Raw genomic sequence first — 24,158 nt, forward strand, 5'->3', positions numbered from 1 at the left:
TAGGTCAAGTTTCGATGAAGGGTGCTCGAAATTATTAGATCAAATAAAACAAGCCAAAATGCAGTGGTTACAGGATCAAAGCAAAATGAATGCGAAGAATTTGAACAATATAAGACGTGAAACCAGTAAGCTTTGCATGAATAAAAAGAGGGAATATCTTAAAGAAAAAATTAAAATGAACAGTAAGAACAAGAACATTATAGACCTGTATAGATGAATAAATGACTTTAAGAGGTGTTGCCAACCTAGCAGTAACTTAGTGAAGGAACAGAATGATGATCTACTTTCAGATTCCCATAACACTTTATATTAAGGATTCTACTAAAGCCACCCTTGTAAGAGATCGTGGAGGCCCGTAGGGTTTTGAGACGTCGAGGTTCCCACGTCTTATAGTCTGTAAGCCGATTGTCTAGAATCTAGACAATCGGCTCACAGATGGCGGTGGTGTTGTCAGCCTTAGGCGTCGGCCGCCCTTTACCCCCAGGAATATTCCTGGTACTCATTTCTGTTACAGGCTGAGTCGACCCCAGGTTCATAGTGCGGCTGGAAGGATTAAGTTAACTGAAAAATCCAATGACCTCATCGGGAGAGAAACCCGCGGCCATCCGGTTTGCAGCTTAGTGCCTCAACCAAATACATTACCGCGTGCCTCAGGATTCTGTTAAGGTAGCCGTTAATATTTTCCGATGTTAAACCAGACTGGAACTGGATAGCAAACTTTATTTTATTCTGAACATTATATTTCACAAAATAAAAAATTTCATTAAAATGTGTTCAGCGATTCTATAGCTGTTTTATAGGTATAGAGATTTATATGTGATTGAATCCCGCGTAGAAATTGCTCTCCATTCTAAGCACTGTTTTAAAAATGGTTGTAGCTATAAGATGTGTTAGCAGTTGTCTCGAATTAAAACGTTTACATGTAACTCAGAAAATATTAATAAATTCGAACTCCAAGACATTTTGTCAGTCAGTTGATCTTGGTGCCTATCTCCTTATGGTGCTCATGAATAAATACTTCTCTCAGTTATTGAATGTACATAGAGTCAGTGATGTTAGGCAGATAAAAATATATACAGCTGAGCTGTTAATACCTGATCCTAGCCCATTTGAGGTTCAAAGGGCTATTGCAAAATGTATAAATCACCAGGTAGTGATCAAATTCCGGCAGAACTTGTTCAAGCAGTAGGCGATATATTACGTTCTAAGATCAATAAGCTAATTAATTCTATTTGGAATAAGTAAAAAGTGCTTGATCAGCGGAAGGAGTCTATTATTGTACCAATTGACAAGAAGGGTGATAAAAATGACTGTAGTAATTATCGGGGGATATCGCTGCTATCAACTTCATACACAATTTTATCCAATATTCTTCTTTCAAGGTTAAGTCCATTCATAGATAAAATTATTGGGGATCATCAGCGTGGGCTTCGAAGTAACAGATCAGCTACAAATCAGATTTTTTGCATTCGTCAGATATTGGAGAAAAAAATGGGAGTACAATGAGGCAGTACATCAGCTATTCATAGACTTGCAAATTAGCCTGTGATTCAGTTAGGAGGGAAGTATTGTACAATATTCTGATAGAGTTTCGAATACCCATGAAACTAGTCAGGCTGATTAAAATGTGTTTAAACGATACGCATGGCAAATAACTGTCTGAAGAATTTCCTATCCAGAATGGTCTAAAACAAGGAGATGCTTTATCGCCACTCCTTTTCAACTTTTCTTTAGAACATGCCATTAGGAAGGTCCAGGGAAACCAGGTGGGGCTGAAATTAAACGGGACACGTCAGCTGTTGGCCTATGCCGATGATGTGAATCTACTGGGTGAAAATGTAGATACAAAAAAGAAAAACATACAAACTTTAATTTACACAAGAAAGGAGGTTGGTCTAGAAGTAAACACAGAGAAAACTAAGTATATGTTGCTGTCTCGTCACCAAAATGCAGGGCAAAAGCATAACATAAACATAGGAAACAGATTTTTTTAAAATGTGGCACAGTTCAGATATTTGGGAACGACGATAACAAACCAAAATCTGATTCAGGATGAAATTAAGAGGAGACTGAACTCGGGTAATGCTTGCTACCATTCAGACCAGAAACTTTTGTCTTCTCATCTACTGTTCATAAACATAAAAATTAGAATATACAAATTTGTAATTTTGCCTGTGGTTCTGTATGGGTGTGAAACTTGGTCTCTGAAATTAATGGAGGAACATAGACTGAGAGTAGTTGAGAATAGGGTACTGAAGAGAATATTTGGACCGAATAGGGATGAAGTGGCAGGAGGTTGGAGAAAACTGCATAATGAAGAGTTTCATAACTTGTACTCTTCTCCAAGTATAATTCGAATGGTCAAGTCAAGGAGGATGAGGTTGGCAGGGCATGTAGCACAAATGGGGGAGAAGAGAAATGGATATAGGATATTGGTGGGAAAGCCAGAAGGAAAGAGACCGCTGGGAAGACCGAGGCGTAGGTGGATGGACAATATTAAAATGGATCTTAGAGAGAGAGAGAGAGAGAGGATGCGATGTCATGGTTTGGACCGATCTGGCTCACGATAGGGACCAGTGGAGGGCTCTTGTAATGAACCTTTGGGTTCGATAAAACTCTGGGAAATTCTTGAGTAGCTGCAGAACTGGCGGCTTCTCAAGAAGATCTTAGCTCCAAGAGTACGAGTAACTTTACTACTATTGTTCGTTGAAATGCGCAGACCATGACATGACGTCACATTTCCTACTGATAATACTGTTCCTAGTTCGAATGATAACATAAAATATTCGTATATTCAATATGTTTGGCAGGGGGCAGCGTGACTCTTCTATTCTCTGCGAAGTACAAAAGTTTGGGGACCACTGATCGATACTGCATATTGAACGGACGGGATAAGGTCTCCTAGCAACAGATGGATAGTTAACAGACAACGTAAAGCAACGGTGAGCATGAAACAGGTGACAAGCTGTTTGGAGAATGTAGTCATCGGAGTGTCTAGCTGGAAGCTGCATTGCCATGCCACATCCGGATGTCGGCCCAGAAACTGGCTGTCTTCACTGACGGGTCTAGCGGATTTCCTCAGTCAGCGTATGGGATACAGACAGTGACTCCCTCAGTGTTAGCTGGAAAATCTTGCGTTCGACGATAACAGTTTTGTGCAACCTCGTTTTCGTCATTCTAATGCAGTGTAACGTAGGAAAAGTGTAAGCTGACATCTGGCACTTCCTTTGAAAGTGGTGGAGCTGCTGATTAGTGTCCCACGCCGACTGGTTATGTGACATTTTGTAATAATACAGAAATTGATGGCTAAACATAAACAGTGTTGTAACATCTGTTGACGCTCTTCCAGCTTCGTGTTTCCTTTTATTACGTGGTCCTAAATTGTGTTCTATTGTTTTTTAACTTTCATATGACGCGAACGCCTTTTGAAACAGCTGTATCTAGGATGTTTAGCCAACGTAGTGATTAGGCTGCGGATTGGATAGTTGAGGAATCGTGGTTCGATTCACGGCAGGGGAAAATACTGTTTTCTTCTCCACATCGTGCTGACCGACTTCAGGGTTCCACTGTCCTCTTCAGCGATAGCAGGTGTTCTCTCCCTGGTAGTAAGGCAGTTGAAATGTGCGGCTGACCTTTCGCCGCCATCTTGTGCCGAAATTACGAATGTCTGGAGCTGTATCTCCACTCCACCATCAGTCTTCATGGCGTAGTGCTTAATTAGGCACAGGAACAACTTTATCTAGTTTAAAAATAGTATAAATTATCGTAATTCTTAAGTAAATGTAATAGTTCTTATGCAAACAGTAAATATAAGTCAATTTTTGAGAAGTGTATGTACTCTTAGCTTAATCTTGGTAAGATTGGATGCAGATGTATCTTACGTGATATGGTTTACGTCGAATAATTAATTCAGGGTTCTCGAACTTTGAACTACTGCGAAGCTCTATAATAGTAAATGCATTTAGGACAGCCCCTTCCCGCAACCATCTCTGCCGGTCAGCGAAATTTGCAGTTCTGGAGCAGGAACAAAAATATCTTCGTAACACCTTTACATTTGCAGTAAACTATAAATCGACGCTTTGTTGGAACATTTCTAGACTAAGTCCTCTTTCTGGCAAGTAATGTTTTCTGTATTACGATGCTGTCTAGTCCGATAGAAACTTATCGACGCTTCGGAGACACACACAACCTCAAAATTCAGGGCCGAAGAGTTTACTTCATGCTTATTGCTGTTGCTTGATTCGCATATTCTTCGGCCCCTAAGATGAAAGCAGTATATTCCTGCGAACCGTCTGTTAATTTCTACGGGACTGCATGGAAGTTATATCTCAGAAAAAAGTATTGTCAGAATATCAAGTTCAACTTAGTTTAATCTTTTTTTTTAGTTCACTTCAGGGCAACAGTCTGAAAATATTATTTTTTTTGCTGAAACTAAAGAAAAAGTAAAATGAATATATACAAGTTGTTAAATAAATTTACAAATCTTAATTTGAGTTTGTCTGAAATCTTCTAACACATTGGTGCAAATTGTCCCACTCGGCAGCTGTGGATGTGTTATTTTGCAAACCATATTTTAAGAACTATTTAAGTTAAAGAGTTAGTGTTCTTTGGTTTCTGTTTTGTAGTGTAAACTGAACTTCGTGTATTGATATGCACCGTCAGTACAATAAGTGATCATCGAAAGTTTCTCAGAGTGCCTGTTGTTGGAATAAGCTCTTTTATTCAGAATCCAAAATGACAAAATCCAAAAACATTTTGAAAGATAAATGTTTCGGGGAATATATATTCTAAAATAAAGTGTCAAGTCGTCTGGATGCGCAAATTTAGTGAAGGCACTGTGAATGCTGCAGAGACAAAGGCGCACTGGTATCAGGATGATCTCATAAGCTTCCTTGATACAACACGAATGGCATAGAACACGAAAGAATTACGGGGAGGGGCACAGACAGACAAGCTGATATCATAATCCCCCTAACAAAATTGGGGGGGGGGGGCTTCGAAACACAGACAGCAATGTGATTTCATAAGCCTCCCTTTATTTTTTAAAATAAGAAAAGTAGGCTAAAACCACGCTCCCATTAATTAATGTCAAGGTCATACGCAAAATCTGATACTCTTAAAGCAGTCCCTGCGCTTATTTGAACAGCACTACGCGGAGACGTGTGGAGGATTGAAAGCAGTACCTGACATTCCTCAAGTCAGAATTCCACAGACTGGTCAGGGTGTTGCTTTGGCCCTTTGCCCCTTGCTGATGAAAACCACTGTACCCACTGTATACGCGGTCCAGACGCAAAGATATGAACCTCTTCTTCTGCCGAGTATTGAACTCCACCCGCGGATCTATCGCTACAGCGAGTGAACTACTTCAACTCTTTCAGAAATTTAATGTCTGCTTCATTCTGATTAAGATCATTTTATAACATCTAATTACATGGTGAGGTCCAAGCGCTCCTCTGGGTAACTATTCGCTTATCTATTTCACGTTCACTAGACGCGTCTGCACAACAATAACACGAGCACGGAAGCACTGGGCACGCCTGTCAGTCCGGTCGAGTCATCGGCAGGCACCAGGATTTTATGATGCAACTCAGAACGAACTTTGCCTTCCCACACGTCCCTCCTCAACCCGTACTCCAGACCGCTGCAGCAAACGCAAGCACAAGGAGCAGCGATATGTCGTAAAAGTTTCAACTCGGTCTCCCCTCTTCGAGCCTCCTTGTCTCTGTTGCCAGCAGTTCTCATCGGTGAACCGCGCGCCGCAAAACGGGCGGCGCAGTCATGTATTACGAAGTGAGGAGTGCTGATTGTGGAAGCGTTCGCGTTCGGTAGTGTATGTAATACTTCACAGCGGTTACCTTAGTATGGCCTAGCTCACGTGCATAGGTACCAGCATTGTTTGGATTCATAAGTGGGGCTCATTGCTGCAGGATCAGTGACACGTGTCTAGATGGAGAAAGAAGGCACTCTACTGCCTCCAAGGACTTCAGGGGCCACCGGCAACAGTCTAAGAGCCAAGGCCAGCAGTTCTGGAACCACAGAGACCAGTACACACACACCAAACTCTTACCCAACTTGTTCCAGGTGTCGCAATCATTGGTTAAAAATTCGTGTGAAAGGACACAAGCGTTTCTGTAAGTACCGAGACTGTACGTGTGAGAAATGCTCTCTTGTAGCAGAGGGCCAGAAAATATCTGCGCTCCGGATGGCGGTGTGGCGTGCGCAGGTACAGGATGAGGGCCACGTTGCCAAACAAGTCAATCAGTATCCGAAGGAGAGCATATCTGTCACTCGCAGAGCCTCATCTGCCTTGGATTCCGGCTTAAAAGCGAGGACTGGGAACTTACAGAGCACCACCCCAGTCACCCCTGAGACGGATTCCCATTCAATGGAGGGCAGTAATTACTCCTTGTCTGCCGGTGGCAGAACTACGTTCACCACGCCATCCGCCCCTATGACGTGTTCCCGCTCATTTGGCGAGAGTAGCGACTCACTGCGTTCTTCAGAAAGTTTCACCGTAACACAGGCTACTGCCTTACTCGCCCCAGCCGCCCCCGCAACGAATTCCCTGGCAACAGAGGGAACTGGCTACACACCGTCTACTGGAGGCAGAACACTCTCAGTGGAGGGGTGTTGCAAAGCACTGTATTCTTCACGTTCTCCACTCACTGACACCTGCGGCAGAACACTGCCCATCGCCCCATTCCCATCCGCCGCCCCATGGGTGTATTCCACCCAAACGGAGCATAGCTCCTATTCTCTGTCCACTGGTGACAGAATGCTACCCACTGCCCCGTTCGCCCCTGCCGTCCCTTGGATGGATTCCAGCCTGATTGATTGGAGCTGCTTCGCTGAGTCCACAGCCGGTAGATCACTGCCCACCGCGCCAAGTGCCGACACTAACCCTTCGCAGTTGCCACAATGGTGCGGTCAGGAGTTCCAAAACCGTGGGTCGATGACTAATGTTTCCTATGAGATGTTATTAAATCAATACTATCTGAACTTGCGCTGTTTAATCAAACCTCATTGAATACATCACACTGCAATCGGTTAATTTTTCGTTGTTGTTACGTTACCAGAAAATCGTTTTAAATGTCCAAAATATGTTACTCTTTGCATCTCAGATTTCTTTTATATTGTTCCGTGAATCTGACGATTCATTAACAGGAAAAAATGATCACTAAGCCGATGCTGTGAATTGGAAGATTAATAGATTACTTTTGCTTTCTCATTCAGCTTCAAAAGATATTCCGACAAGTGACTACCACGGGCCAAAATGTCTTGAAATTTCAAAGTATTTTGCACTGAATTTAAAATCTGAATTAGAAACGTTACAGCGTATTTCATATGCATTAATCCAAGTGCCGTGGGTTTGTGACATCTTAAGTTTCATACGAAGTACATCGCGAAAGAAACTACAAATGCTACGTCATGTGGTTTTGTGTCCAATTCAGCAAGTGCAATATAAAATGACTATACGGCACACGAAGTGCTGGACAGTGTGAAGTTATGTTTATGTATGAGATCTTAGGTTCTCACGGGTATTAAAATGACGTTATTCTAAGATGTGACTGCTAGTTTGGTAGTCTGTGAGGTTGTGTTCAAATGCCCTATGTCCAGAATCATACCAGTAATAAAATAACATTTGAAGTTTCACCAAAATTTTGTTCCACTGTTATGACAATGAAGATGACTATTTCCATGTATAGTTGTTACGTGATATTACTAAGTTAATAGTTTCTAGTGGTCATGCTTGGTTTAGCTCTGAATGTCGTATCTCCTTTGAGATAGCTTGACATTTGCCCTGTTCTCAAATAACATACATACTGAAGAAATATTTCTGACTTTGGCTCTTCCGATATTAGTGAACACGCTCAAAACAATGCTTGTGACCTGTGTGTTATTTGCAAAACTGTGAAGAGAAATACAAAATAAACAAAATTGAATGCCACTTCCCATTTCCAGTAAATTCACATGAGAATTCAAAACATCTCCACCCCATCAGAAATTAATAATTTGTGGTGCTTATTTTCGAGTTTTCCATATGCCAGTGACAGATACGATACTAAATCAACTACAAAATTATATACAATATCTGTCTATTATTTTGTTATTTCCTCAGTAATATCAATGACGAATGGGCTTCCGTGTTTGTGTCTATTTGCATTCTATGGTTGATCTGCGTATAGAAAGAACCACTGCTGAGGTCGAGGTAGTGTAGCCGCGACATGACAACGAAGTGAACATTTTAATAAAATCGATTGAAATAAAAAAGTCAGTGTTTTAATCAATGTTATTGTCTCATTCAACCAGCAAATATTTAGGTCGCATGGACCATCATCAAGTGGTATGTAAATAAATTAATAAAATTTGTATCATTTAATTGTAGATTCATATGAATCCTTTAATACAGATATGAATGCCATAACAGATTCTTGTATTATGTGATAAAACATAAATTACAGTCTCTTATTTCAATCGATTTTATTATAATTTAATTAACTTCGTTGTTCTGTCGACGGCTTCCGAACTCGGATTTTACATAATATAATGCAAATATTTCTGAGGATTGTACACGTATACTGTCTTTCATATCATCCAGTTTCTGTGCTGGTAGAGAGGGTGGGCTGCCTCCAATTGGTCGTAGTTTGACAGTTAAAAATTGCCCTGTATAAAATATTAAAATATATAACAGTATTATATAAGAATAAATAGTAACTGCCTGTTACCGGATGTTCTCGTAAGTTTCCCAACAAAAATTAGGGGGGGTGCACAGACAGATGAACAGACACGAATGGGTACTGAGAGTTATTTTTATTGTTTGTATCATGTTGTGCAAATACAACTGATAATATTAATTTTGTTTTTCCAGCCAAATCATGACATAAAGAGGGGAAACAGATGTTTTGAAAATGTGGCACAGTTCAGATATTTGGGAACGACAATAATAAATCAAAACCTGATTGAGGAGGAAATTACGAGGAGACTGAACTCTGGTAATGCTTGCTACCATTCAGTCCAGAAACTTTTGTCTTCTTGGCTGCTGTCCAAAAACATAAAAATTGGAATATACAAAAGTATAATTTTGCCTGTCGTTCTGTATAGGTGTAAAACTTGGTCTCTGAAATTAATGGAGGAACATTGACTGAGAGTAGTTGAGAATAGGGTATGGAGGAGAATAGTTGGACCGAATAGGGATGAAGTGGCAGGAGGTTGGAGAAAACTGCACAATGAGGAGCTTCATAATTTGTACTCTTCTCCAAGTATAATTAGAATGGTCAAGTCAAGGAGGATGAGGTGGGCAGGGCATATAGCACAAATGGGGGAGAAGAGACATGGATATAGGATATTGGTGGGAAAGCCAGAAGGAAAGAGACCACTGGGAAGACCAGGGCGTAGGTGGATGGACAATATTAAAATGGCACTTAGAGAGAGAGAGAGGATGTGATGTCATGGTTTGGACCGATCTGGCTCAGGATAGGGACCAGGGGAGGGCTCTTATGAACATGGTAATGAATCTTTGGGTTCCATAAAACGCTGGGAAATTCTTGAGTAGCAGAATTGTCGGCTCCTCAAGAAGGGCTCAGCTCCATGAGAAAGTAAGTAAGTAATATTAATTTTACAAATTCAGTCGTCAGTGCAACAATTATTTATTAATTTTAATCACACTATATGTTTGGACCCTTAATTGATCATCTTCAAGATCGTACGTTACAATTCAATAATTAATTGTGTAACTAGAAACACGTTGCTATTCAGTAATTAATTGTGTAACTAGAAACACCTGAAGAAGACTATTTAAGGGTTGAAACATGTAGTGTGGTTTAAGTTAATAAGCAGTTGTTGCGTTGATGGGTAGATCTGTAAAATTAATATTATTAGTTGAATACACAATGTGATCTCATAAGCCTCGTTTAATTTTTCCAGACATAAGGAATGCAGGCCACTAAACGCCTTAGCAATGCACTGAAATGTTTTTCAAGCCCAGTGACCAGGGAGGGCTGCCTTTTACCATGCTCATTAATATTTCCAGGGCCGCAGCAATTCCAACTCTGCGTTAGTTATATCCTTTCTCTGTAACTGCTTGAATTGTGGCTACCAAGTAATAATGTCGAACGTAAAGAAATTTTCAGTGAATTGTGGCATTTCTTGTACAGCTATCAGAGAGGTTACTTCCACATTAATATTCTGATTCTACCCTGAACAGCAGTATATTTGCATTTAAGGACTTAAATATATAAAGAAGGAATTTCGTTGCAGACAAAATCCTGATACTCCCAGCACATCATAAAACGGTATCATTTATAAGGTATAAGGATCCACCTTTTGTTTTCTCATAAATATGACAGTTATATGTCCACAGTTATCATTTATAGAATACAAATCTACAGAGGAAATAATTACAGCATTTTCATTTTTAAGGATTATTATTTGTAAAAATTCTCTTCATAAACAGATTCTACTATTTTCAAATGTTCGTGTCAGAATATTTGTATTTGGAGGCCTCTATCTTCATTATACTATAACATGTTTGCTTAAAGCCAGAACTGTGGAGCCAGAGAAACTACAGTTGCTAGGTAAAGGCTATGTAATATACAATATTGGAGTACCTGTTAGAAGTGGTGTTCCCTCTGTGGTTCATGCCGAGGCTATATAACGAGGACTTGCTGCATTTAGGAGACACTCCTGAGATGGCAGTTAGAAGAGTAACAGTTGGGTGCGAGAAGGCTGACAGTCTGCTAGGACAAAAACCTCATTGGAAACAACGGCCCAGGATGACGACTTCGGGGAAGAACTCTCCCGGGAACAACGACACCCGCTACTGCTCGACGGTCCACATCACTTCACAGAACTGCTTGTTCGGCAGACACACATTCGACTCCATCATTTGGGAGTTCGCATCATCCTGGCGGAACTACGTGATGAGTTTTGGATACTTCGCGCCTGCCAGACAATTAAAAGGGTACTGAATACATGTTTTCCCTGAAAAATCGCAAAACATCCCTTTGGGCAAGAAATCGAAGCACCATTACCAGCGGAAAGTATAACACCCCTTAAGCCATTCGCTGTTACCGGTATTGATTTTGCGGGACCACACTATGTCAAGGTAGTGGATGGCTCAAGTAAATGTTATATTACTCTTTTCACTTGTGCGACAACACGAGCCGTACACCTGAAAATTTGCATGGACATGACAACCGATAAATTCCTATTTGTTCTTCAGAGATTTTCAAGCAGACGTGGCCTGCCTCATACAGTCTACACAGATAACACTCAAGACATTTCACTCGGCAAATAGAGACTTGATTGAACTCTGGACATCCCTTTCTGCGACTAAAACAGACCAACACCATGCGCAGAACGGAATACGTTGGAACTTTATTGCACCACGTGCGGCTTGGTGGGGAGGCTGGTAGGAACGAATGATAGGTCCGACTAAGCGCTGTTTGCGGAAGGTGTTAGGGCGTTCCCAAGTGGACGCGGAAGGACTCTGTACTGTCTTGACAAGCAACGAAGTCGCACAGAACTTGTGACCCATAATTCAAGATGACAAAGAGACTCTGACACCCTCACATTTACTCAACGGTTGGAAACTGACAACTCTCCCAGATGGTCCAGAACCAACAGGGAAAAAATGCTGACCAACGCTATCCGACAAAGTCAGAAGCTACTCGGGATCTTTGGCGACGATGGCAGAAGGAGTAATTGAGGAACTATCATGAGGTAAGGAAGCCACCCCGACAAGGACCTAAATTCAAAGTAGGAGATATCGTTCTCTTGCAAGAAGAAAAATAGCCGAGGCATATGTGGAAGAAGGATAGTATTGAAGAACTGTGTCCAGGAAGAGACAACCAGATCAGGACGGTATCCTTCGTCAATCGGACACTACGAGAATCAGTCGCCCATTGCAGCTGGTCTTTCCTTTGGAGATTGACCAGGGTTGGGAGGATGTTGAGGATCGTGGACTCCTCGTAACGCGGTAACATGCGTCTCCAGCGGTGACGTTAACAGCAGAGCAGCTGTGTTAGGCAACCATTGCCGCCTTGACGTAACAGCATAGGAGCCGCTGCCGCTGCTATGGTAACAGACCAGTAAACACTCCGCCCCCCGCAGTTACGTACCAGAGGACACTGCTGTTATCAAGGGACAACAGTATAAGAAGCCGGCTGAGCGGCGTGTGACCCAGTTTGGATTGTGAAGCCAGACAGAAGACAGCACGGAGAGTTCGACTGGTCTACAGTATATTGAGAGTTGATAATACGAAGGAGCAACTGTGAAACGACTAGTTCAACATTTTATGTTATACGTAGGTCGTACCGAAAGTTATGAGCAACTTTTTTTGCATGCAACCTGGGAACAGCAGACGAAAGAGAGTACGATGGTAGGTGCAACCAGCTGTTGTGTTAACCTTGAGTGTCTTGTGACGTCAATAGCTTGTATCACGTGACCACTATCACTCCTAACAAAATGGTCGACAACGATATGTCGTTTCGCCTGCATGCTGTCATCGAATTTCTTGTGAAAGAGGAAATCCCTGCTGCAGAAATTCACCAGAGACTTCAGCGTGCTTATGAAAGTGTGTGCATGGGTGCGAGCAGTGTTCGAAGATGGGTGAAACATTTTAAAGATGGGAACACCAGCATCGAAGATGTGCATCGGACCGGTCGTCCTCGAACAGCCTCAATTGAACGCAACAAGGAAAGAGTGGATGAGATCATTCAAGATGACAGGCATGTGACTGTGGACACAATAACCCGAAAACTTGGAATAGGGCACAGTGCAGTACAGGAGATGATTGAAAGCTTGGACTATAGGAAAGTTTGTGCTCGTTGGGTCCCGCGGTTATTGACCGAAGACCACAAAGGTCAGCGAAAAGCCATCACTTCAGAACTGCTGCAGATATATCGACAAGAAAGCAATTATGTTTTGCTCTGTATTGTGACAGGTGACGAAAGCTGGTTTCACCATTTCGAGCCTGAAACGAAACGGCAGAGTATGGAATGGCACCATTTGCATTCTCCATCAAAAAAGAAGGCAAAGACAGTGCCATCAGCTGCGAAGGTGATGGGCACAGTCTTCTGGGATGCACAGAGGTTTATTCTGGCCGAATTCCTGGAACCTGGGCAAACCATCTATGCTGCTCATTATGTCCACATGCTGCACAAGCTCCGTCGTGAATTGCGCGATAAACGTCCGGGACGAAACATCATCATCCTGCATGACAACGCTCGCTCCCACGCCGATCGCCTCACATTGGAAGCAATTGCAAAGATCCTATAGCCCTGATCTGGCACCCTCCGACTACCATCTTTTTGGGTTTGTGAAGGATCAGCTGCGTGGACAACGTTTTGAGACAAGGGTGGCAATTTAGAAAGCAGTGCGTCAGTGTCTTCGGATGGCTGGAACGGAATTTTACAGAAGGGGAATTTTCGAACTCCCAGAACGCTAGGAGAAATGAGTACAAAGAAGTGGCGATTATGTGAAAAAATAAAGAAATGTCTGTAGATTGAGGTGGTGTATTTGGTTTCTCAATAATAAAGCATGTTACTTTACAAAAAATTGTTGCTCATGACTTTCAGTACGACGCTCGTAGTTACGTTGAATTGTAGTTACGGCATAGAGTAATAAAGTGAAGTCACAAGAATACACACCTCGAAGTCTTGTTTCACGACAAGGTCTCTATGCTGAAGACACCTGTATATATATGACAGAGAAGAAAGAGGGTTATTTTCTCAGAAAGCTGCAGCGAGGTCTCAGTGCTATTGAGACGTGATGTGAGCGCCGGAACATAATCAATAAAAATAAGGACCATCTGTCGCTCAACGTATATTGAATGAACCGACTATCCCCTTTTTCAAACGTACGTATATAAAATATCTAGGTGTAATCTTCTATATGAGGAATACATGAAGACTGCACATAGAAATGATTGAAGCCACGGCCTTCTCCCTTTTCAGAAGTGAGCGTCATCATTCAAGTAACCTTCCACAAGACGTCGATCATGTCTTAACTTGCTTATGCTTGTCCCGCCTGGAAATTGGTTGTAGACACCTATGAAAACTGCAGCGCCCACAAAACAAGGTTCTCCACACCAGTTGGAACATTTTCAAGCTGCACATCGGTGCGCGATTTGCACCTCGGCTTTCAGCCTTCCACACATACAGTTGTACACACACAAAAAAACCCACCACCTCCGTGATATTAGTCCGCAAGCGAACTATACCGACAGAGCGACCGCCGCTTGTCGGCGAAGTTTTAGTGTCAACTTTTGTGGATAGAGGGTGTCGCGTGGTCTGCGGAACGAATCCCCACGGCCGTTGATTTCGGTTTTCTAGACCGGAGCCGCTATTTCCTTGAAATAGCTCCTCAATTATCATCACGAGGCTGAGTGGACCCCGTTCCAGACCCACTACTTTTCAGAAAAAATCTGGTAGCGCCGGGAATCGAACCAGGACCTCTGGCTCTGTAGCCCGGAACTCTGACCACTAGACCTCAGAGGCGGTTATAGGATTATACACAATTATTAAAAAAAATGTTGAGGCAACAGCATAACTCATACAAATTGGGCATGGTAGGAGCATGGGACAAGGCGAAGTCAGACATAGGAAATATAAGCGGCACGCTCAAATGACTAAGCTGCCGTTGTAGCATAAGATATGTAATGCAGGCATGATCTGCTTTGCAAAGACTTTGCTGGCACAGAGCTGACATAGTGCAACAGGAAGAATTTTCAAAAACATGCTGTATGTGCGGTACGTACACTTGACGAAAGGCCAAGCGAAGCGTATTCATGAGGGACAAACGCGTCTTCTTATCAGAGTAGATGTTGCATAAGGACTATGACCGCAACGTTTCAGTGGAAGAAATCTCTGGTCATTGCTCTCAAGAGTTTTGACGTCAAGACGAACTCATTGTTGGTAAACCCCCAGTGGTAAAGTAATACTGACTTTTACACTGACTCTTGACAATTTAGTTCTGCACGGGGAGCTATGGAGAGAGGACTTGAGCGTGTGAAGCTGAACTGTCCCACTGCTAGAAATTTTTTCCCGGGAAAGGCTGGTGAAGGGACGGCAGGTTAGAAAATCTTGGAGACTGCTTTGGTGATTTGCGAATTGCGGAGACTAGCGGTAGCGCTCTAATTGTATTTACGAATTGTGTGTACTATAAGTGGTCAGTAAATCCATTCATCGATCCAAACCACGTCTATAGTCACGCATACAACGTGACATGTGGTACCAGAATATTTGGTTTGGACACTGCATTAGATCTTGATTCTTATATAGCCACACTATGGAAGTGGAACATATCGTGGTATACCTGCTGGCTGAAATGAGAATCAACCGAGTGTTGAAGAGAAAAGGAATGAGAAGAAACCAAGCCAAGGGGGACGCCAATCTAAAGAAAATAAAAGGAGACATAAAAATCAACACAGTAAAGGCGTGCGCCAAATTAAGGAAAAGGAGAAAAGAAATGATGGCAGGCCAAGAACACCTGAAAAAAACAATGCTGGCCAAACTCGAAGCCAACCAAAAGAATATGATGACCAAATTACTATCCCATCACGAAAAGACGATGGCCAGGATGCACTTCTAGCTCGAGAAAGTGGGGGCCGCTGTGAAAACCAATCAGAAAAAAGTGAATATCATAGATTTGGTGGAAAATCCAGAAGAAATAGAGTATTAGAGTTAAGAGGCCCCCAAGGAATAAACCTAAGTGAAAATTTTTTGAGCATAGAAGGAGCGGTATAAGAACAGACATCTAGAAGTAAAGCGCCTTGGTCAACCGAAAAAATGGACCTAGGGCAATGGTGGGCCCCGGAGAATTTGACCGTCGCCTGCAGAAGGTCGATTCGCCGTGCCGGTCCTGCACAATTTAAAGGACAATGTTCAGGGACAAGGCATGGACAAGGCTGGGCCAACAACCCAGAAAGGACAAACTTTGATGAAGAGACGTCGGGTGACACCGGTAGGCATTAATGAAATAAGGGACGGAGACCTAAAGGCGTAGCTATGCCCAGGAAGCAAGAGGGCATCCGGTAGGATATTCAGGAAGGCTGTCGTGCTGGAGATCGTAAAGCGAAGAGTGGAGCCTCTATGCAGGTTCAGAAAAATGAATGTTAGGACACTGTGGAGTGATCGGGCTCGTCCGAAACGGAAAAGGGGCCTGCACGCAGAGTTAGAGCTCGAAGTTTTGCCCCCATCGTTACGGAAAAGAGGATGATGCTGATAAACTTGGATGTGACTTGCACCTTATCAGGGAGAAGTTCAGGACCAACGGGCTTGACGGGGGAACAGCGTGAGCAGTTGCAGAGTAATCACCATGAAGAAACCATGAGGCACCGATACGCTACTCTGGACACGTAGCCTTAAAGAGGGAGCAATGTGGTATATTTACTCAGAGCAAAAACTGCAGAGCACTCAGTGCTAAGATGTTATGAGCAAGGAACAAAATCAGTTGAGAGATCAGTTCTACGCCGGAGGCTGTGAAGCTGAAGAATCTCCGTTGTTAGAAGCCGTTGCCACGGATCGGCTGGTGAAGATAGCGTTCTGGAAAAGGCTTAGTGAGTTCTGTAGTCATTTGCGAATTAAGGAGATTAGTGATTGTGATGTAATGACTTGTACCCACCAGTATGATTTTATAAAGGTATTAATTATTTGTTCCACACATATATTCATCTCTTTCTTTCAATAAGTGATTATTTCGTTATCAGAGAGCAGTTGGGGAGAAAAAAGCAGAAAAGAAGCATTTTCTTTAATTTTCATATATAGGTTTAGCTCCGAAAGACCAGAAAATGCATCTCTCTTTCATACAGCAGCATTCTGTTGTAACTGTATTCGAATCGTAATCATATCCGTTCATCTTTAATAATGGTTCGCAGCCTGCGGGACTGTCACCCTACAGGGGAAGCTAAAAGAAACAAAATGTTCTAAGAATTAATTGTCTCCTTTCGTTTCACTACATGTTGACCATTACACACGGCACGGACCGCATGGAAAATATCACACGCTTCAGTTTTTATATTACTTGAAGAGACCACTAGGAAGACCAAGGCGTAGATGGGTGAACAGTATTAAAATTGATCTTAGATAGGATGGGATGGTATGGATTGGATTGATCTGGCTCAGGATAGGGACCAGTGGATGGCTCTTGCGAACACGGTAATGAATCTTCGGGTTCCATAAAATGTTTGGAAATTCTTGAGTAGCTGCAGAATTGGCGGCTTCTCAAGAAGGCCTCAGCTCCATAAGTAAGTAAGTAAGTAAGGCTAAAGGTGAGGGGGAGAATGAGGGTTTGGTGTTGAATTAAAAGGGGAAGGGAGTAACGTCAAAAAGTTTGGGAACCACTACTAACGGCACAGAGCAAAGAAATCCCCTTACTTTTAGCTTCTGTCAAACACTAGTCATCTTGAGTGGACTGGAGGGTCAATGTGGACTGTTTCTGGACCACGAAACGTATCACTCCTCGATCCTTGACTCTGATTTCGTCACAGCGTGAGACGAGAGAGCAGACTGAGAAGAGGAATATGCTGAAATGCAGCGTTAAGAAAAAACAAATCCAATGACACGCGCAGTAAATGCAAGTATTGCAGTAGTTTACAGTGGTGCCACATCACATATCTGAGACGACAAGATTTCTACTTTATCTAGTAACTACTGGCCGTCTAACACTGTATATTCAAGACGATATCACAAATGGTTACTTTATCATAAGTGTCTAAGCTCTGCATTAGTAATTGTTCGAAATCCGCTCAAGATCCAGAGGTCCGGGTTCGATTCCCGTGGCTACCAGATTTTCTGAGAAGTAGTGCGTCGGAACGGGGTCCACTCAGCCTCGTGAGGGTAACTGAGGAGCTATTTCAAGGACATAGCGGCTCCGGCCTGGAAAACCGAGATTAACGGTCGTGGGGATCCGTTGCGCTGACCACGCGACACCCACTATCCTCAAACGTTGGCACTAACTTCGTGACAAGCGGCGGTCGCTCAGTCTGTATAGTTCTCGTGCGGACTACAGGTCACGGAGTTTGTTTTTTATTAAATCCGCTCTATTCGCGAAGGATTATTTATTAATACTGTTGGTATTAATACGCGGTAGCGTAGTTGATTGAAGCAGTATGCTACAAGCCGGAATGTCACGAGTTCGATTCCCGATGAGGTAATTGGATTTTAAATTGACCTAATTATTCCAGCCGCACTGTGTCCCTGGGTTCGACTTAGCCATTAACAGAATCTTCCTGGGGTAAAGGACGGCCGGCGCGTAAGACCGACAACCTCAACGCCATCTGTGAGCCGAATGTGTTGAGAATGTGTAAGCATCGACGCCTCACAACCCTATGGGCCTGCATGGCCCGTTACAAGGACAGCTAGTATAAAGAGAAGTTGTCCATGCGTGTAATTAATAACGACCTTGGCATTAAGACGTATCCGGCAGTAGAGTTATAGCTCAACCATTATTAACTTCGGCGCTAGACGGAAGTCAGTGGTGTACTTCACACCCTGACCGTTTTACCCTCATAGGAATCACTCCCCAGTATCAGCTATAGGAGTGTATAGGAGTGATGTACAAACCTACACCTTAACGCTACAATCGGGTGCAGTGTTACTGGCACTGCAGTTCGGTTTGCGGGGAACGTACAGATATGTATGTAATGTTACCGAGCTTTTTTTTCTAAGCAATATGCATTTGGCATGTTAATGTTATTTACAGTGAATGAACAAGTGCCGATAGCAGACAATATCTAAATATCAAGGTTCTATTTAAACATGTGTGTTTGCAGCACAACTGCATCCAGCACTCATTTTTATTTATGTATTTAAATAAACCATAAGGTTTAATTAGGACTTTTGATAGCTCACAGGATAGAGCCGCGGGCTGCTGATTCCCGTTAGGAACAAAACTTTCTCTTCTCCACCGCGTTTAGGCCGCCTGTTTTTTTTTCCTTGGCACTACAGCCCCAGTGGGCCTAGACCTACCTCCATGAACTTCGTTCACGGCTCAGCAGTTTACCCAGCGTAATATTATAACCGGTCAATATAATTACGCATATTATAGTGAATGTTGATTAAAACTACTTAATTGCAAGCTAAATGTAATAAGTTCAGATTAAGGAGATAGTTACATTCTTACGTTCAAAAAGCGACATGGGCTCATTCTTGCTTTGTGAACAGGATACAGACACTCGCAACTTTTATTGGGATTTAGCTGTGGTAGTCACAACGGCGTGGCAGTAAAGCCAATTCCTGTCCTTCCACAACTGCCCCATTTGCCTTTCCTGTCCCCTATAGAATTTGCTCTTCTCCTCCAAATAAAAATGACCATGAAATGAATATTTCAAACAATATGTCACTACAAGCAGAACATACGAACATCCATCAAACTGTGTACCAGAATGTGGGAAATGTGTTAGGAGCACTGCATTGCTACTCAAGAAATTTATTTTCAAGGGGATAAGTGTGACTGAGCTGTAAGCCTGAAAATAAAGTTATTAGTAGTTATGAATTCTGGAAACCTTGAATGTTGACAGTTGTATAATAATACTATAAAGAAATTATATCAGTCACAACTGCAGAGCCAGAAAACACTTATACTTGGAATTTAAAGGACAAATCTCAAAACTGCTTTTTACAGCCACTGTGGTGTGTAACTGTAGAATAATTTATTTTGTATGTGAAGTGCATCAGAATTTCAAGTTGATGGCTAGTGAACTACTAGAACAGAAAAGCCACAGATCTCTTTCAATATGTAGTATGCTTCACAGATTTTCAAACTGTTCAGGACAGTCGCCTGCAAACTCCTACTGTTTGATGCGAAAGACAGTACACTTTACTGGCAATGGGTTAATGGGGGACATGCCAAAAATGTATCCATGAAAAGTGCTTTTGGTAAGCTTGCTGGAAAAATCAGCTAAACAGTATATGAGCAACAAGCCATCAATTCACACTAAAATCACAAGCTTCATATTTAAAGATAGTAAAAGCAGCCATGTTGCCAAACACAAGCTGTTATTTTACTTCATTTCTTGGAGAACTGTTCATTTTTATGTCAAGCTGTCATAAACAGGTCACACTAGGAAAGTGATCAAGCCCTGCCCTTCTGTAGTTTATTATTGCATGTCAGGACCAGAACATGGCATGACATAAGAGTAATTTTCTGTGTCCTTGATGACGCTTGATCACACAGCAACTATAATCTGCTGTTTCTTAAGTTAAATTGTACATTGCTTGTTTTCTAATGGTCTGCTGATGTATTTCAGTGATGGCGCAGATTCACAGTATAAGAACTGTAAAACTTTTGAAGTTGTGTTATCATGCAGAAAGTTTTCATGTAGCTGCTGAGTGCAATTTCTTTTCCACATTGCATGGCAAAATTCCTTGTGATGGGAGTGGTGGAACAATAAAGGGACTTGCAGCACTTGATAGTCTTCAAGCAACTGAGAGAATATAGTTTTGTAGAGTTTTAAAACCACTGAGGTATAATATTCCGACAGATTGTAGAAATCATTTGTACACGCACAGGCAACCTCTCTGAACAGATCTTGCCCAACCATGTGCATTGTTGTCTTATATATTGTAATGTGAATGGCCAGAGTGTTTCTGGGCAACGACCTGTAAACATTCATTCACATAAGTGCACTCAACAGTAGGATTGGTACTGGGTACTACAGTACCACGTGCATGAAACTCGGTGTGTTTTGCTACATTATGACAGTTGAAAACGTTGTCTGTATAAATTTATATAAGCTTTCAAAGTTGTAAAGCTCTTTTTGAAACACCCTGTATAACCACAATTCCAGACAGAACAGATTTCAGTTTTTAAGTGACAGTGATAAAGTGTGGAGGGTCAAGGTAAGTTCAAGGCATTTGAGAGACTAGTGCAAAGTGCTTATAACAGAAGTGAATGCAGTAACATTCAAGTCAGTCATAAGCTGGAGGAGCAAATTGGGACTAGGAGTACAGAAGAGTACAGGTGGTCGGCCTGTGGGGATTTAAGACTTTATGTGTGTTACAATGCAGTGGTATTGGGAGTGTGTGATTTAGTTCCTGTGTTGTACTTCCATGAAGACTAGTGCACATGGACTGAAGAGTTTACTGTGGAGTGCTTTGGAGTGTGAAAATCAGTAAGTGTTATAATTAATTGTAGTTATGACCTGTAAGTGGTAAATAAAACCAATTACCAATCTGAACCCCATCTCCACTCACCTAAATACATGACAATATAATGTAGTTTTCTATAGTGTCCAAGTCCCATGGATGTTAGAGACAGTGGCATTTTGCCTCCTTTTGTGTTCTACTTTGTCCCCCTATGGCATATGCCAGTGGGCCTCATTTCTTAGTATCCCTAAGTACAGAATGGTTAGAATGTGCTGGAGGCAGAAGCATGACAGCCCCAGGACATGTGGAGTAGTCAATCCATGGAACTCCTTTCTGTGACAGTGTAGGTGACTGTAGCCAGGTGTTTATTGCAACCCATTTTCTGCCGTTTTGTTACTTGCGAAGTGTTTAATGCAACGAGTAATAATTGTAGAGTCCACAGTGGGAATATGGAGGGGGAAATTGAATTCAGATGCAAGTTCTTCATAGTGTGATTCCTTGTTAAAAAGTATAACAGAAATGTTATATAGCAGTGGTGCTCAAACTTTTTACCTCTGAGCCCCCACCCCCTGAGAAGAGAAAATACTCTCAGCCCCCAGCCTGTTTTTTTTTTTTTATCAAAATAGAAGTCATGGCATGTTTGACGTTTCGTTCAGTTTATTTTGTGTTTTTCTACATACTATTTAGCAGTTTTCTTACTCAAAATTAAAGTATCACAAGACTAGGCCTACAATAAAAATGAGTTTTAACACTTGCAATTAACCAAAATATGTATTGAAATGAAAAGATATTTAACTAACAAGTATTTAATTTTTTTCTGCAAAGAAAATCAAACATTTAATGTCAAAGTTAAGTGTGATGGATGGGCCTGCTTTTGAGAACAAAGTTTATCAAAATGTGGTGTACTATCAGAAATGGCCACTCTAACTTCTTTAGCAATATTTAGCCTTGAACGATACTTTGACTTTATAGCTGCCAAAGCAGAAAAGCCTGTCTCACATAAGTAAGTTGTTGTGAAAGGAATCAGGATTTTCAATGCTTTTTGGCTTAAAGTTGGGAATTCCTTGCCAATATGTATCCAGAACTCCAACAAAGACAATTTCTTAAATTTGCTTTTTAATGAAGTATCACTAGTGAGGTCGATGCGTTGTTCTTGCTCATTTACATTCAGAGATGATGGCCCAGGAGCATTTTCGGATGGATTTTTAATCCAATTAAATTTATCAAAATCATTGCAAAANTCGATGCTTCCCCCATCTACGAGAGGCGTTAGAGACTACTGTTGGGCGGGAAATGTCCTGAATTTGGCTCAGAGGTCCCCTTGAGACACGAGGTTCTTTTACGTGCCGTAAAGCTACGACACAGGACCCACGGCTTAAAGTCCCTCCTGGAGGACTTGTTCCCTGAATTTTTCCGCCCTTAAAAATTCCACGACCTGTGCAGGGTTTGAACCCACGTACCTTGAGTCACGAGGTGGGAACATTACCCCTAGACCACAGTGGCCGCTAGGATATTTAGTTTCTCAAATATATCTGTGACCTAAGCCATATTCAATAAAAAATCCTTGTTGCTGAAACTGTCTGCCAGTGAGTGATTTTCTCCATTTAAAAAACAGAACACCATATGCCTCAGCTTAACCATTATCTTTAATACCTTGCCTCTTGAAAGCCATCGAGCATCACTAAAAAACAACAGAGCAGTGTGTTCGGCACCCATTTCCTCACATAGCATTTTAAAAAGTAATCAAAAGTTTTTCTATATGTATTTTTATTTTTTGTTACTTTTCTAATTGATTAGGGCAGTTTTAATTTTTATCTGTAGGAAGGTATGCTGCGCCCCCCCCCCTCTGGGGGTCGCGCCCCACAGTTTGAGAACCACTGTTATACAGCATACATCCTGATATACTTAATATTTTAAGTGCAGTAACATACTTCTCAGCAGTGGTACTAGTGCAACATTGGATATGTTCAAAGAGTGTGGGCTATGTCATCCAGATGCTGAGGTGTTTTGATGATGGGGCCAGAATTTCTATGAGACTGGAACTGTGGCACCTATGGCACATCACCACAGAGAGTAGGGACACGAGCCAGTAAAGATGCCAAGATGTGATAATTGCAGCTGTGGAACAAACTGTGGAGACGCTTTCATCATATTGCATGAGAACTGGAGCTATCCCAGATGAGGGTCCTCACAGTGCTTTATGATGATCAGTTATAACCATACCACTAATTGTGGAGTGCACATGTTTACAGACATTCATCCTCTATGAATGTAATTTTGTGAATGGCTACATCAACATGCTGCCGATGAGTCCTTTTTGTATTATATTATGTGGACATGTGATCACATTTTACACATGATGGTGTGTACAGTATCCACAACAGTCAACCCTGGGCACAGCATGATCCCCAAACTATCTGAAGACCTGGGTGACAGTTCTGCTTTTTGGGCAGGAATTGTCAGGGATATTGTTATGGGCCTCTGTCTGCTACCTCACAGGTTGTCTGCTCAAGACCTCATGGTAAGACAAGTAGCTATAACAGTGGTTGATACCAACATATTGTGACGTATTTGCGCTATGCAGGACACCCCCTCCCCCGCGGTGACGTAACAGCACTACCCACTGTGACGTAACAAGGGGACACCGCTATAACACGAGACAACACGGAACGGTATAAAAAGCGGGCTGAGCAGTATGTGGTCACAGAGTGTGTGATCAGGAGTGACACAGTGCAAGTAAATTAATGTAAAATACAATAATGCGTTCCATGCCGAAACAAACACTCAAAAAATTTTATGTATAACGTTTATTCAAAGAAAATTATATATACATTGTTAAGGAGCGCGAATCATCTTCATCTTTTCTTCTATGCGGAATGAACCAACCTGGAATGCGAATTCGATTTGCAGAAAAAAAAAATCTAAGTAATTGGTTTATTATTTATGATACATGTCTAATTCTGTTTTACTAGAAAGCTGTCTAGAGACATTTGTTTTTGCCGACGCTTCAAAATTTGGTGAAAATGTGACACAGCATTATCATTAAATAAATTTGTAGCGTGCATAGCCACT

The 24,158-nt window shown here is 41.9% G+C and overlaps 1 protein-coding gene across 1 annotated transcript; it reads left to right on the top strand.

Moving 5' to 3' along the window:
* The first annotated feature begins 5,070 nt into the window (after positions 1-5,070).
* On the top strand, positions 5,071-7,916 carry LOC111868036 (doublesex- and mab-3-related transcription factor 2-like). The gene has a single exon (XM_023858380.2). It carries the CDS (start codon positions 5,948-5,950, stop codon positions 7,025-7,027), a length of 1,080 nt encoding a protein of 359 aa, XP_023714148.1. The 5' UTR covers positions 5,071-5,947; the 3' UTR covers positions 7,028-7,916.
* The last annotated feature ends 16,242 nt before the right edge of the window (positions 7,917-24,158 follow it).

The sequence above is a fragment of the Cryptotermes secundus genome, unplaced genomic scaffold (genome assembly GCF_002891405.2).
Source record: "Cryptotermes secundus unplaced genomic scaffold, Csec_1.0 scaffold635, whole genome shotgun sequence".
Classification (NCBI taxonomy): domain Eukaryota; kingdom Metazoa; phylum Arthropoda; class Insecta; order Blattodea; family Kalotermitidae; genus Cryptotermes; species Cryptotermes secundus.